Raw genomic sequence first — 16793 nt, forward strand, 5'->3', positions numbered from 1 at the left:
AAAAATTTAAAATTAAAAAAATTTAAATTTTTGGTTGAATTTTTTGACAAATTTTAACGATGTAACCCCTTATAAAATTTGAAAAAAATTTATAAATTTTTTTTTCTTTCAAAGACAGCTAAATCGATTCGGCTTTTTATGCTGATCAGGAATATATATAATTTATGGGGTCGGAAATAGTTTTTGAGTTTTTGAAATAGCTTTTGAGTCTTCTGACTAAAATAATAATACCCTTGCAAAGGTATAAGTATTACTCCCTCTATCAAGTTTTAAAATAATTAAGTTTAGATCCCCTTTAATTCCTTCGTCAACTTGTTGTTTGTCTTTAAAAGCAAGGTCATTCAGAAGTCGTTGCATTTCTCCAACTCCACCTCAACCTCCTTCTCCTTTCCTTCATTGAGTTACATTGTTTTTAGTGTCAGTTGATTCTTCCGAGTATTTCCTCAGCCTCTCTCTCCCCTTAACTCTTTGGATCTGGAATCTGGGGGATCTTCATCTTCTCTCAGACATTTTATCATTCTTCTGTGCGTGGCTCAAAGAGAATATATACATACATATATACTTAAACATACAGATATGTTTGGTTTGTTCGTCTGTGGCGCAATTATCGCCGCAATCATTGTGGTCCATTTTGATCTCATCACTAACGTCAATTACGCCGCGACTTCAATTCGCCGTTTGCTGGGTAAATGAAAAAAATAAGAGAAATAAATACAACAAAAAATAGGAGAAAATAAAAAAATGTTGATGAAGACACGAGGGGTACACATAGATACATGGATGCGAAAAAAAGAACGACAGAGAAGATGAAAGAAATGCCATAATAGAAATCTAAGATCTTTGCCTTTTTGCCTTATTTATGCCGTTGTTGTTGAATGGTGTTGGTGTTGTTGTTATTGTTGGAGTCTTTCTTACTGTTGGTGTTGTTGCTGCTACTGTAGTTGTTGTATCTGATCTCTCAACTGTTTTGCGCCAAAGGGAAATGACCTAGGGGACCGGTGTATGTACGTACATATGTATCTACACTGCCCTCGGCCCTTTTATTTTTCTCTATTGCCCCATTGTCCATGAAAGCCAGCAATTGCACTGAGAGAAAATCTCTGTATCTGTGGGGAAAATCTTTGGAATGTTGGAAATATTATTAACCTTTCTGTATCTTGGTTTCTGTATCTAAAATTCAAACTCTGAGCAAACCCAAGGCAATCTTGTGGCACTTCGTTGCACTGTCTGGACTAGTCTCAGGCTCTAAGAACTTTGAATTTTTATAAACAATCTGATAAATGAATGTATCTGTAAACTAAGGACTTTGGTTAGTTTTTCTTCGAGTGTCTCTTGACTTGCATAACGAACTGTAAGTGCGATCACCGGTTGCGCTCTGCTGCTGCTGCTGCCATCGCCATCATGTTCTATGCGACAAAAGATGAATAGATGGAAAGTTTCCCACGTAACCGGGGAGTGCTTATTATAAAGCGATACTCATTATAATATATATTAGCCATAAACCTAATGAGCTTTGGCTACTCCTAGCAATTGTGTGTGTGGGACCTTGGAACGCTCTCCTCGGCGTCGTTCTATGCAGACTTCTATGGAATTATAATGTGCCAAAAAAAAACTGAAGAAAAAGAAAAGAATTAGAATAATAACACCAACGAAGAATTCCCAGCAAAACTTCTTATGAATGGGGAGTTGAGCTTAACTTGATCTTTGGCCAGTTTTCAGGCTTGTGAAAATATTCGCAACTTGAAACGGTCTTAAAAACTTTTAATGAGTGACATAAGGAAGTTGGGGATATAAAGTTAAATATATATATGTATGAGTTAACTTTAATATTTTTATATAAATGTTTATAGGAAATTTTATTTTATTTGTTGTTAACTTCTTAAAATATGGTTAAACTTCTTCTGGGTTCCTATAATATTTTTAAGCTGAGAAATATTTATGCAATGCAAGAACTTGTTTAATATGTTATTAAAAGAAATGTAGGAAAATCATCTGATTTCTTGGTATATAGTATATATTTATATAGAAAGAAAATGCAAGTGTTACCTGTGTGTGTGTTGTGACCAGTTTATAATCATTTATCACTACTGTGAGCTCTGTGTTATTGTTCTTTGCAACTTTACACTCGGTTCTCTATGACCTGGTGACCTCGGTGCCTTCCGGCGCCTCTGCTTTAACTCTGAGCATATGTTATGGTTCTTTAAGCCTTTACCTTGACGCTTTGTAGTCGCTTTATCGATAATATTGGTAGTACCATCGATGTATTCACAAATCTACTCTGCATTTTGCAATTAACAAAGTTTATATACCCTTGCAGTTTGCAATTAAATTATAGGATTGTATAGAAAATCTCTCATAACTAAGCTTAAAATATTCACTTTCTTTGAATCGATATTTATCAAGATTTTTATATGAACATTTTTCCGACAAAATCAAAGTTTACAATTCTCATAACTAAGCCAAAAATTCATTAATTTCAATTCGGAAAACTGTTCCATGTTAGTTTTTATTAGGTTAATAAATCTGCATACTCAATTTAAAATTTTAAAAAATTTAAAAATTTTAACAAATTTTGACAATTTTAACGATGTAACCCCTTATAAAATTTTGAAAAAATTTATCAAAATTTTTTTTCTTCCAAAGATGTCCAGTACGATTCAGATTTTAATGCTGATCAAGAATATATATGATTTATAGGGTCGGAAATGAGTCCTTCTCTGTGTACAAGGTTCCAACTACAACTATAATACTCAGAAAGGGTATAAAAATAAGTATTAATTAATACAATATTTTTGTAAGACATGCAAAAATTATAAATCTCATAACTAAGCTTAAAAAGCATTAATTTTGATTCGGAAAGCCGTTCAATGTTAGTTTTTAGGAGATTAATAAATCTGCATACTCAATTTAAAAATTTAAAAAATTACAAATTTGATACATTTTTGAAAATTTTGACGATGTAACCCCTTATAAAATTTTGAAAAAATTGGTAAAATTTTCTTTTCTGCTAGAGATGGATAGAAAGATTCCCCTGTTGATGCTGATCAAGAATATATATGATTTATAGGGTCGGAAATGCCTCCTTCAATGCGTTACAAGCTTCTGACTGAAATTATAATACCCTAAAAAGGGTATATTAAGTACTCGTGCTTTCAGAGATACCTGAATATTATATATTTATAAATATATATGCATTTTTAATCAGTTGAGTCTGGGCAAAGTCTGTGTTTGGAATTGACGTCGTCGCTTGCGGCCGGGAGTTGTCATTGTTTTGTGTCTCATTTCCATCGTCATCGATGCCCCTTGACGACGACGTGCAAAAATGCATCCATCTCTGCCAAATTATTCATTATGCGCCTCACAAAAAACCAGTACATTTTTTTTTTTTTTAATGAAAAAATAGAAAATAAAAACAGAAGAAAGGAAACAACAGGGAAAATAAAGCAAACACAATGTGACGCCAACGCCTTCTGTTTACGTTGCTGTTGTTGTAGCTGTCTGCATTAATCAGCAACAACAAAAACTATATAAACATATACATATATATATAAAGAAAAAAGTATATATATATATATATGTATATGGTAAAAAAATCAAGCTTTCAGCTGGAAGCGTTGCATGCTGCCTTTATATGGCGCATCCGCTGCATTTGCCGCTTTTGTTTGGAGTTTTTCTCTTTTTTTCCCATATAAAACATCAGCGGAGTCATGTGACCATATAGCATATAGCATATAGCATATAGCATTGCACATATTGTACTACAGCATATCGAATTCTGTGCACTTCTGGCCATTGGCTTGCACTTCCGTTTAAATGGAAATTGGTAGGAAACCCGGAGAGGCAGAGACGCCGCCTGGTTTTGAGTTCGAGTTCTCTGTTCTCTGGGCCTACAGGTGCCAAACACGTAGGCGTCTCACTCGAATAACCAGAGAGAAATTAAATGAAATGTAAGGAGATAACATATGATGAACACACATTCACAGAGAGAGAAAATTGTATAGTGTTGATAGGAAATTATAAATATTATTTAAAGCAAGTACCATGTGTCACCTCTGCTCTAAGAAAAGCGGTGAGAACTTGACATTTTCAAGGGAAATAGTGTTTGAATAGCCTTTTAATATATTTTAGTTTGAAAGATATATAATATCAGAAGATACATCACATCAGATATTTAATATCAAATTTGCTCAGCATGTACAATTAAACCTAAACTATTTTCTATTTATGATGGAAATAATGTTAAATACTTTTTAAAGACCAAATATAGTTTGGTTATATATAAAGTCAATTTATAAAAATACTAATAACTGAAGTAAAGTAAATAATAAATAAATAAAATAAATACAGTAATTAATAAATAAATTACATAAATAAATATGCCTTTTAAAGAGTGCAATAATTGTTGTTGAAAGTTGTACAATTGTCTTAATTAGCCAGACACTTTTCTTAGCTTTTCCCAGTGTCTTTAAGTGAACCCTTTGGTCTTCATGCCCTCGAATACTCTCCATGAACACCTTTGCTCTACAAAAAAAGCTGAGAATTTGGGAATTTATAAAATTTATATAAGAATAATTAGTATCAATAATTTAACCTCAACCTTGATAAATTACTGGTAGTATTTCTTTCAATATCTTTCACTGTACTTGGGGTAACTGTTGAGTACCTCTGGTTTTACAAACAATGATGAGAATATTGAAAATTTTCAAAAATATTATGACAAATAGAGTTTAGCTTCTGTAAGATATATAAACCTAAGCCTCAGTGGATTATTAGAGTATTATCTGCAACATTTCTTGCAATATCTTTCACCGTGCATAAGGTTAACTAAGGCAGACTGAGATAGACTGAGAACAGCTGCTGTGTGGCTGCCACAGCTTGTCGTCGCTGCTACTGTTGGTGAAAGTAAAAAAATATATATTTATATATATAGTCAAGTATCTTTCTCTCTCTTGTTAGTCTGGCGAAATTTATGTTTATCACCAGAGCAGCAGCAGCACGCACACAAAAACGTAACTAGAAAAATTATGATGGCAGAGAGGAGGGGACCCCGTTTTCTTTTCGGGCACGCAGCATATAGCAATTGAAAGCGGCACAATAAATACAACAATCATATGGAAAAATTATTTGAATAGCAATAAAACCAGCAACAACAACAACAGCAACAATAATCAAATATAAAAAAAAATAACGCACGCAAGAGGAAAATCCAAGAAAATGGAAATCAACAAACCACAAAATTGAGGCCTAGAATTCGCACAAAACCCACATATTTTTCTCTCGCAAAGGAGAAAGCCAAGCCGCACAATCATTTAAGATTTTTTAACGCCTTGGGCTGATTGCATACATTATGCTCGCCATTTAATTGGCCTTCTTCTCCCATTAAATCGATTGAGCGATGTGCAATAAGTGAAACTTGATGGTTGAATGGGAAAAACTAGCAAACCAAATGGAGGTTCTTTGGGTGTAGAGTTCTTTGTTTAGTTTTTTTTTACGAGTTTTTGTTTAGCTTAAGTTCTTGCAGATATATGTGATTTTATTCAAAAATGACTTAATAGTCAATTTAACAGGAATATCTATCATTTTTCTTCATTTCGTTAAAAAATAAAACTGGTATGCATGAAGAACTTGAAGAGTTCTTCCTGTTCCCGTTTATTAGCATAGAATTTTCATATTATATTAAGTGGGTTTTTATTAATTTATGCACTCTCTATCTCGGGGGCGATTTCTCTCTAATTTTCCATCTTGATCGCAGGTGGAAAACTGCCACCCCCGCGAAAACACAGGAAAAACACCCACAGCTGCTGCTTTCAAACAAAACATTTCATTTCCATTTAATTCCAATTCCATTGTATTATTTGTTCCATTTCCATATCATTTCAATTCCATTGTTTTCCCATTCCACTTCCATTACATTCCTTTTGCTATTTTTCATTCCATTTCGTTTCGTTTCCGTTGCACCAAAAGGCAACAAGCGTAAAATTGTACAAGTTAAAAGGAAAATTTAAGCCAAAAATAATGAAGTAGTGTGCGTGTGTGTATTATTTATGTTTTTCCCCACAAGTGTGTGCTGCGCAGTCGCGCGTGTGCAAAAGAATGAAAAATGTAAAACAATTAAGGTGAAAACCAACGAAAAACCACTTGGAAAAATTAGCCAAAAACAATTTTCGAGTCGTCGAGCCTTTAGATACATGTATAATTTTTTGTATATGAATATATATATTTTTTTGGTGGTGCAAAAGGAAGGAAAACTCGAAAACTCGCTTACAGGGCCAACAAACCAACACGCCATGACCATAAATCTTAATTGCCGCCGACGCAGGCAAGCGAAACCGATGTCAGATGGTGTCAGCCAAAAAAATATAACTAAAAAAACAGAAACAGCCCTGCTTACTAAAGATCATATCGTACAGATACTTAATATTCCATAGAATACTATGGGAAATGTCCTGAAGATCGTTTATATAGAGAGAAAAAGTCTAGGTGGATATAACAAGGGTTACTTAGGTTTAGAGTATAGAGATATATTCAGTTTAAGGACCATGGAAAATATCATCTTATTTTTTTTCATTAAGACATCTACTCTTTATAAACTTTATATGGGTTTTTACAAGATGATATAAATATCATAAAATATGAATCCGAAAACAATATAATCAAGATTAACCTTCATTCTCATATAAAATGGATCAAAAATGATGATTCTAAGTTTTAAAACAGTTTCAAATATGTAATACCATTACGTTTTATATATTATATTGAAAGTTTATTCTTCAATATCATTATTGGTTTAAAAAATCATCATAAATAGCTTAGACTTTCCATAAAAATAATATATAAGTGAATATGAAAACGTAAACAAAGAAAAAACGTACGCTTTATAACAAATTAAAAGTGTTAAATATATGTAAGCCCACAAAACAAAGACTATCATAAAAAAATGCTATATGAACTAAAAATAAAATAAATTTTAAAATAAACCCAAGAAACAGCACTAAATCAAAACAAAAAACCTACTTAAACTCGCTTAAAAATAGCCAGGCCAATCCGTATTCTGTGACAACCCTTCGCGAGTGTTTTATAATTGAAAATTTTAACCCTTTTTGTGCAACAGGAAGAGACAATGTCAAGGCTAAAGAAAAACTGAATACCACTTCCAAAAACCAATTAAAAATATAATACAAATAAATAATTAACGAGGCAACTTAAACCAAAAATACAAAAAAGGAGAAAACTACAACAAAGATACCAAAAAAACCAACACAACAAAAATCAAGAAACAGCTAACCAAATCAACAATGAACTGCGGTGCTTTGCGTGCAATTAGCGACGAGGTGCATATGCAGACGACGACAACATCCTTATCCTCAGCCGAGAAGATGCACTCCATGCCCCGCTCCACACCGCAGACCCACATCCGCCAGAATGTCCAGCAGCAGAATCCTGTCCAGTCGAGATCCATGGAGCCACCAACGACGGCCCTGCGGCGGAGCACAATGCCACGTGGGCGAGGATTGGCCTCCTGCCTGAGGGGTGAGCGAGATGATGCACCCACACCGCCCATCCACGAGGTGCACTGCGATGTGCAACAGTTGCAGCTGTTGCAGCAACATCACTTGCAACAGCAGAACACACAAGCACTGCAGGAGCAACTGCAACTGATCAAGGGATCGGTAACGGGATCGAACTCAGGATTGGTAGGATTGGGAGACCAGGAGCGGGTGTCCGGAACGGGTTCGAGTGCATCCACGCTGGAAACAGCGGGCAGGAGTAAGTAGGGGAAGCAAGGGTATATAATATTCAAGGGGATACATAGGAAAATATAGTAATTTCAATTAATTTAACTCTAGTCGGATTGGAGTTATGAAATTTCACCAAAAACTCCTACTAAACATGCTTTGCAAGTATTAAAAGTGCCATGTTGTTCCATCAGATACTCCCAACATACCCAACATATATCTGAGTTCTTTCAACTCCACATTCATCTGTCATCAGAGGAGTACGCATTGTTCATGGATGACGGATGTGACATCATCGAGAATTCACAATTATCAACGCATCGCGGGGATTGGTTGGATCTCTGGGATCACTTGAATTGTTGGATTCGTTGAGTTGGATCGTTGTTCAGATCATTGTCGTTGGTGTTCGGTCACTTGGCTTTGAAGTCAATTGTGCGGCGACATAATTTACAGTTGTGTTTGCACAGTTACAACCGATGATGACCCGCGGCAAGCAAAAGATAATGCAACTTAGTGTCGGGGAAAGTGTCAACGGAATAATAAACATAATGGGTTTAGATGGGAATCGGTTCCCAGACACAGACTCAGACAGAGGCTGCAAGTCCAGTCCTAGGTCACCTACAACAATTGCTCAATTTATGAGCTTGCCCCATATCAGCACTTGCTTTGGTCTACACTATGAAATATTCTATATATTTTTAGATGGGAAATAATAGATAATGGAGAATATAATGTTGAACTTATACTTATAACACCAAGAGTGCAAGTTGTTACCTTGTGATACATTATATTATATTTCTTACAAATCATTAACATAACTCCACAACTGTAAATTAACTATGTAGTTTAAATCTCCTTTTCATCTCCATTTTTTGTTGAGTGTAGCAATTGTATCTTTGTATCTTGCGCCACCATTTCATATTTTGCATTAATTGAAACGAATTCATAACAAGATGTCGGTCGTTCGGTCAGCCACCACTCAAAGGTCAAACCATGTAAATGGGTCGAGTTTTTTGCAAAACAACATCTGTAGACTGTTTTAACCTTTGTCAATTTGCATTTAACACAACTTATCCATTTTTCCTTTCCATTTCCATTGCAGGTGAGTACAAGTCGAAGACACTGCCCCGCATACATTTCGATACGCCGCTGAATGATACATCTTTGAACGAAGGTAACACCACAGCACACAGTGTGCCTCTATATAGATAGATATGTAGATATACACCCTTTCAGTCGACATTACTATATAATAGCCACATTAACCGTCACCCGTTGCCGGTCACCCGTCATCTGTCACCCATCCACCCATCACTTACTCATCGGGCATTCCGACTCGCGTATCCGTATCTCAATGTCGCGACATTGTTTCCCCCGATTTCCATATGCATATATACACATATATTGTATGTGGCGCTAAAAAGCTAAAAAAAAATATATATATACTCAAAGAGAGACCTAGAAACCCACAAATGCTGCGACACTTTTTGCCGGCTCAGCTGGAATGCGATTCGGATCGCTCAGAACTTATCAGCAAAGTGTATATTATAATTTAATATGCCATAAATGTTGATGATGGCCAGTGACATAACTCAGTGAGATAGTTGCTTCATTCAAAGCTTGAATTTCTGCAAGTTCTTTTTTTCGGGTAGGGATCAAAGGAATCACTTGTTTTTTTGGGGGTTTATTAAGGCATGTATCTATCAAGGAATTTAAAAAAAAAAAAAACAAGCAAAGGAAGATCCGGAAGCTTGCAGTTTGCAAAAGCTTAAAATATTCGGATTCTTTGAATCGATATTTTGCAATATTTTATATGGCAATTTTCTCGACAAATCAATGTTTTAAACAACTCATAACTCAGCCAAAAAAGCATCAATTTCAATTCGGAAAGCTGTTTTATATTAGTTTTTATTGGGTTAATAAATCTGCATACTTAATTTAAAAAAAAAAAAACAATTCAAATTTTTGTCAATTTTTTTAAATTTTATAAAATTTGGAAAAAATTGGTAAAATTTGTTTCTGCCAAATAATGGTTATAAAGATTCGCCTGTTGACGCTGATCAAGAATATATATGATTTATGGGGTCGGAAATGATTATTTTACACCATTTTAAGCTTCTGACTAAAATGATAATACCCTGCACGAGTATAAAAATAGTTATTAAACTCAAATAGTATTTCATTATTTTTTTGAGCTTACAGAAATATTCTATAGATATAGATGAATAATTGAAAAAAATAGATCTGCTGTGGTTACTACGCAAAACTCAATAAAAAAGCGAATACTATAAAATTTTTTTATTTTTCTCAAATGTTTATTTAGCGCAGATAACAGTTATTGGAACCACACAAACTTTTCAGAATCTTTTGGAATTAAATTCCTCAAAATGAATTTTTTGTCTGCGTTTTGAAAACCCGTTCGATCGTCTGATCTAAATAAATTATGTATCAATCAAGAGGCTGACATACAACTGTCCGTTGCTTAATTAATCGTTGCATTAATATTTATAAATAGCAGTTGAAAGTAATTGATTTGACAACTTGTCTAATGGGCTTGGCTTCAGATAGATTTTTTTTTAAACTTCAAACTAGTTTAGAAAATATGCAAGTGGAATTTATTTCTATTTGACTAAACAGTTTAATGAAATGCAATCAGAAGTGCTAAATATTTATGAGCATTAGGTATAATTAAATAACATTAATCAAGTTCCTTAGACTGTAAAACATATCGTTCTTATATAAAATTAATTAATTAAATTATTTCTCCAAGTTAAGATGCTAGTTATCAACATGGATAGTTGGTATTATATAAAGCCAAAAAGTATGCTGCATTTGATTGAAAGACTCGTGTAGAAATTCCCTTTGTGGTTTGAGTTAGTTAATGTTATTTTTACATTCACGTTTTATCATTTTTAAATTATCAATAAAACGCTTCTTTAATTAGGTTTTAAAACCTGAGAAGAACTTAAAATCTCTACTGATCTTAACCAGAAAACTTTACATGATAAAGAATTGTTTAGGAAATCCCCATAAAATTTATCTATATATAAATTCCACTCTAAATAAGTTTTTAAAACACTGTAACTAATCGAGCTGCTGGTGTGCGGGGAATTCCCTTAACAGTAACGGTATTTCAAGAGGCAGGATGTGGCTCATATAACGATCACTCTTGGTAAATGGGGTTGGAAATAATAGGGGGTGTTATTATTTGTTGTTAACCCGCCCGCACTCGGTGCCTCGCCCTCGCCCCCACCCGTTCCAATAGTTCATTGTGCCCTGCCTTAAGGTTGCTTGGAAATGGAAATGAAAATGGAAATTGGAAGTCTTTCGTTTCGCCAAGGCGAAGGAGGCGAACGTGTCGCATAAAACCCCATAGTCACGCACTTCCGCAGTGAAAAAAAGAATAATAATAAAATAAACTGGAGGTGAGGAGCGAACCGAGCGTTACGAGGGAATTGGGAAGGTGGAGAAAGGGGTGTATGGAATAGGGACTGGTATGGGGTTCCCTCTAATTTGTATTATGCGTTTGCCCGGCTGCCCAAGTATGGCACCTCGTCTACACTTGCGGACAGAATAATAGTACATTTCATATGGGAAATATTTACTAAATTGGTTAAATATTTAAGGTTTAAATAACGATAAAGGGTTTGATAGAGGGATATTTCATGATTTTAATAGTTATAAAATTTTAAAAATGATTTAATCCCAGGAAAATATAAGCAAACAACTTTAAATAATTAACTTTTAATGTTATAAACCAAATTAAAAGCAATGTCCTTAAATTGTAGTACTTTAAGGAACCCAAATAATACAATAATTGCCCCATTGCCCTTGCAATAGTTTCGAAAAAGAACTCCTATTCTTTTGACCCCTGGCGTGTGCGTGGCTTATTTACATAAAACGCACGCACACACACAGCCACGAATAGGTATACCTGCTCTCAATTAGATCAATTACGAGGCACATTGCCACTCACGCCCTTATGTTGCTTTTGCTTTTTCGTCTCCGCTTTTCCTTTTCCTTTTTTTTTGCTGCTGCCGACGCCGCCTGCTTTCAATTGAATTTCTTACACTCCGCTGCGCTACTCGCCAGCAAGTCGGGCATATTGGATGCGGCATGGGATGTATAGATTCGTGGCATATGGCTAATGGCGATCGCTGCGTGCGGTCCGGGCGTCTGCAATTGACATTGTAGGGCCAACTGGCACAGCGGGACACTTTTCAATTGCTTTCTCCTGTGGAGATTAAAAACAAAAGAAAATAGACCAAGAATTTTTACTGCTGTACAGAATGTTCTTTGTAAATAGTTGATATCGAAAAGAAGCAAGGTATAATCCGAAACTTAATCAATAAGAATCCAAATTGATTAGTTTATATTTAATAAATAGTTAGTTAGTTGGTATATAAAAGTAATCTTAATTGATTTACATATGTGCTAGGGTGTTTGAGATCTATGTGACCTAACTAATTGCAACTCTCTTTTAAGCGTGCTCTCTTCTCCATTCCTCTCTCTCCCACTCTCTTTGTGGTTTGAGCCTCGGCTATAATCGAGCCCAGGCCGCAACCGAGTCGATCGTAGCTTAAGTATTTTTTAGTGTATTTTTGTCAGCTTGATTATTTCAAACGGGTTTTTATACTGCCACCACAATGTTTTGTACACAGATTTAGTTGTTACTTAATTGTTAAAGTGCCCGCTTTATATAAGCCTGCTCTAATTGGTTTATTTCCAAATTTAATCAGTGAAATGGCGCTGGATTCTTAGCGGAGTTTTTAACCTTCGCTGGTGTTCGATTCTTTAAACCTGAAACTATCGAAGAAGAGCGGTGTGCAATCGCTTTGGCCTTAATCGTTATCGGAATAGAAACGGGAAAACGACGAGAACGCGCTCTCGCGTCGCTTTTTTTTATTTAATTGTAAATTTCGGATAAATCGCCTTCTTCTTGTTTGTTATCCTGTACTCCACTTTTTTTTTTGTTTGTTTTTTATAACTATTGTTTTTGTTAAAGTGTTTTAACTCGGGGAAGATCAAAAGATTCCCACAATACCCCTGGAACACTACCAACAAAAAAAACGCATTCCTGCACACACAAAAAATGCGTTTGACCAGCATCTGTGGCCTGCGTCTGTATTAGTGCAGGCATCTCTCTCCCTCGCATGCGCGAAGCGGGCAAGTGTGCGTGTATGTGTGGAGTAGCTGCAACTAAAAACCGAAAACTAAACAAAAAAGACATAAATAAAGAAAAACTTAACCAAGCGACAATGTGATGCGAAACGGCGATAAAATAACAACAACGGGCGCGTGAAGCGAAAAAAACTGCAGATATACAAAGAGAGTGGAGACCAGAAGGAAAAAAAAACGCGGAAATGCACTTGAGCGCATAATTTTTATAAGCCAAGCGACAAACGCACACAAAAAGGCAACAACGACAACAACAGTAAAGTAACACAAGAAGAAGAAGAGGGCAAATAAATACAATTCGAGAAGAAGAGCCACCAGAATAAGAAGAAGCAGCAGTGTCAGCAAAAAGGAGAGGAGGAGGAGGAGAAGAAGCATCGCTCGCTCTGTCTCGTTCACTCTTTCTGCTCCTCTTTGGAGTATGTGTATGCGCTACACTGCGAGACATTTGAGCCAACTATGTAGCTGTAGGATGTAAGGTAAATAATATAACCAACGAAAACAAGCACAAAATGTTGCAGGCAAGCACAGCAGCAGCAGCAACAACAACAGCGGTAAATACAGTAGCAGACATAACCACAGCTAACACTGCTGAGCAGACCGAGACGCAAGCCGTAGTGGTGGTGGCCACACCGGAAGAAAAATCCCAACGTCGCCGCTCCACATTCTATGTGCCTTTGGTAATTGAAGACGACGAGGAGGAACAGCAGCATCAGCACCAAAAATCCGGCAGTAATTCCAGCCTGAGCAGCACCACAAATTCCCTAACCAATTCCCTTACCAATTCCGAAACTAAATCGACCAAAAGCTATAGCCTGCGCAAATCCAGTTCGGTGAAGAGCGGCGTGGCCAAGGTGAGTGCTCTGTTCGAGCGGAAGGGTGCAACGCCGGCCAAGATGTCGCCACCCTGCGGCTTCAACTGGAGCATCAGTGGGAGCGAGACGAATGCCCAATATTCCGATACCGATGAGGATGAGGAGAGCTCCACGGAGGCGCGTCACCGCGAGCTCCTGCTGAAGTCCCTTAACACCAGTAATGCTGCCTCGCCATCGAAGCTCAAGCGGTATGGCATAGTCCTGAATGTGAGTATTTTCAAGCCCAGCGATACGGAATCCTCTGCTGCTGCTCCAGCTACTGGCTCTTCCTTAGCGCCGGGGCCAACTGCTGGAGCAGCTCCCAGAAGCCATTTTAATGAGGAGCACGACATTGTCTTGGCCACGCCGCCCAAAATGCAGGCCTTGTCGCAGGCGGAAGCCACTAATACCGCCACAGCCACCGCCGGCGCCGACTATGACGATGACTCAGAGATCAGCCGCATGCAGACCAACACTTCGACGCCCATCAAGCTGATGAAGTCGCGATCGCGGACAAACATACTGGCCGTGCCGCTGCCCACAGTGGAACGGGGTTTGGCAAACAATAATAATAATAATAATATTAATAACAATATCAATATCAACAATACCTCATCGATGGGAACAAGCACCACCACGACGACGGCGACGACGCCGGCGACGTCGACGACTACAACGACAACGACGACGACGACGACGCTGATTACGCTCCGTGCGAAATCAAAGACCCTGCCGCAAAACCTATCGCCGTCAGTTATATTACGAGAGGCCGCCGCTCTGGATGAGCTCGAAAAGAAGCGGGAAAAGCAGGAAAAATTGCATCACAAGCAGCAGCAGCAGCAACATCATTTGCATCAGCAGCACCGCCAGCTGTTTGGCGGCAGCACCACCAGCCACATTTCCGGTGCCGGCGTCAGCGGCGGCTGCGGCAGCGGAGCCGTCTCATCATCACCGTATAAACTACAGACCAGCTGCTCGGCCACCTCCATTCTAACGCATAGTTTTCCGCCCAAAAATCTATTCCTGCTCAAGTCTACGCCCAAACTGCAGGCGGAGACACCCACCCCGGTTATATGTTCGCCGCCCAAGAAATCCCTGAGCTTCATAAGACGCGCCAACTCCACCAAAGTGGCCAGAAGCAATAGTTTGCTGAAACCAAGTCAAGGAGGATCGATTGTGGGCACATCGTCGTCGCTAGCCGGCAGCGGAGGAGGAAATTCAAGTGGCATGCTGCACATGAATTCAGGCGGTGTGCTTTCCACCAGCTGTGCTGGTGGCGGCGACTCATCCAATGGCAGCAATCAAGGCAGCTGGGGCAAACACTTCTATCAAACCTACGATGTCTGTCCCCTCAGCTTGGATGAGCTGAACTGCTATTTCCAGGCGGATCACTGTGAGGAACTGATCTGTGAACGCTTCAAGATCAAGGATCTGGCCATACACATGGCATCCACACTGGCTGCCGGAGCGGATATATCAGTGGCCACGGAGAATGAGACCACTACGGGGACCACAACGGCGACTGAGGACGATGCGGGACATCATTCTGGTATGTTTTTGGGGGAAACAAAAAACAAAGAGCAGGGCGCAGGGCTAGTCAGGGGTTCCAAAAGTATTTCCTGTGCCAAAACCAACCCCTTTTTGCGATCGATTCCCCCTCAAACCAATTTGCTTTCCTTTCGACTCGATTGCACACGATCCCCCTTGGGTTCTCAGTACATTTTTTGTATGTGTTTTGTATCGAACAACGGCGATCGCGTTTGGTATTCCCCTATCTACACCCAGGGTCACGATAAGATAAGGTTCCCCCTCTCCTTACCAAAACAAAAACAGTTTGGGTCAAAATGGTAGTTACTTTATGTGGTTCTTAAACAAATATCGCAGAGAAATTTAAACAAATATCTTGATAAGCAAATGTCTTGGAAACTTTACTATCAACGAAATAATTTACAGAGCACAGTTTGATCAACAATTTGTAAAAATCTATAGGAATTGAGTTTGCTTTTGGATTATGCCAATGTGAGGTAAAGATTCTATAGATTCTATATAGATATCTTTCAATAGATACCAAAGAACATTAGGTTCGATTGTGTAATTTAATTTTCAAATGAATTACCCAAGAACATTTCCCTTGAACAAAAAGGTAATGAATTTCAGTTTGATCAGCGATTTGGTAAAGGTACAAACATCTTATGAACCCTATTGCCCAAGTAAAGCAAGATATATATATTTATAAAGAAATATACAAGACATTAGCCAAGGGTTGATTACTTTTTATCTCCGATCAATGATCTTTCACATCTATTAAGGACTTCTTCCTGAGGGACATTTTATCACACAAAAGCCATGTTAAACTCATTAATTACAACTATTTTAAGGGTCAGTATTTAATGGCCAGGTGTTTTAGGGTTTTTTTGAAAAGCAGCTATTACAGTGGTCGCAGCTGTACAACATAGTATATAGAACGATTCCTTCTTTTTTCTGGCAGCGTCGTTATTAAGCCTTCCTGTGCGTTTCTTTTGCGACGTTTGCCATCATCAAGCCGGCTAGCTACTTTATTTACACACGATCAGAGGTGAACTCACCCTCCCCCACTCCGACACCTATTCAGGAACATATATATATATATATATATATATATATATATATGTGTTTACATGTACAATGTATGTGTATTCTTTTGGAACGTAGCCCAATTGTTTGGCTCAATTGTAGCTCAATTTTGATGGCCCTGGCAAGGCAGTGAAGCATTGCACAATGGGTGTCACAGAAGTTGTACAGAATATAATGTTAAAGTTGTATAAAAATATATTCGAATATTATTTATGAGTAGATTTCTTGCTGTGTAGGAACTATTGAACCCAAATGAACCGATCCGAAAGTGATTGGAAAAGTAACTACACTTGAGTGCCAATACGTGAGTGTTGGATATATATGTTTGTGTATCTATGTTGGTGTCGGGGGCATCCTCTTGCATTTCGATTTTGTATTCCAGGAACGCTGTTGGTGTTTCTATTTTCTTTTTTAC

At 37.5% G+C, this 16793-nt stretch overlaps 1 protein-coding gene across 13 annotated transcripts in view; it reads left to right on the forward strand.

Annotated features, from left to right (window-relative positions):
- raskol (Ras GTPase-activating protein raskol) overlaps positions 1-16793 on the forward strand; it is a 55765-nt gene that overhangs the window by 28609 nt on the left and 10363 nt on the right. For 4 of the 13 annotated variants that reach the window (XM_086835772.1, XM_086835774.1, XM_086835771.1 and 1 more), the window contains exons 2-3: positions 7112-7767; positions 8839-8910. The exons of 4 other annotated variants lie outside the window; for them this stretch is intronic. In XM_086835772.1, coding sequence (XP_086691898.1) covers positions 7296-7767; positions 8839-8910 — 544 coding nt within the window. In that variant the 5' untranslated portion in view covers positions 7112-7295. Of the gene's footprint in view, positions 1-5714; positions 6117-7111; positions 7768-8838; positions 8911-10111; positions 15315-16793 lie in introns of those variants that run through there. 5 more of the 13 variants (XM_086835776.1, XM_086835775.1, XM_020948896.2 and 2 more) reach the window with 3 other exon arrangements.

Source organism: Drosophila serrata, unplaced genomic scaffold (genome assembly GCF_035046125.1).
Source record: "Drosophila serrata isolate PLE 108 unplaced genomic scaffold, ASM3504612v1 contig_276, whole genome shotgun sequence".
In the NCBI taxonomy this organism is placed as follows: domain Eukaryota; kingdom Metazoa; phylum Arthropoda; class Insecta; order Diptera; family Drosophilidae; genus Drosophila; species Drosophila serrata.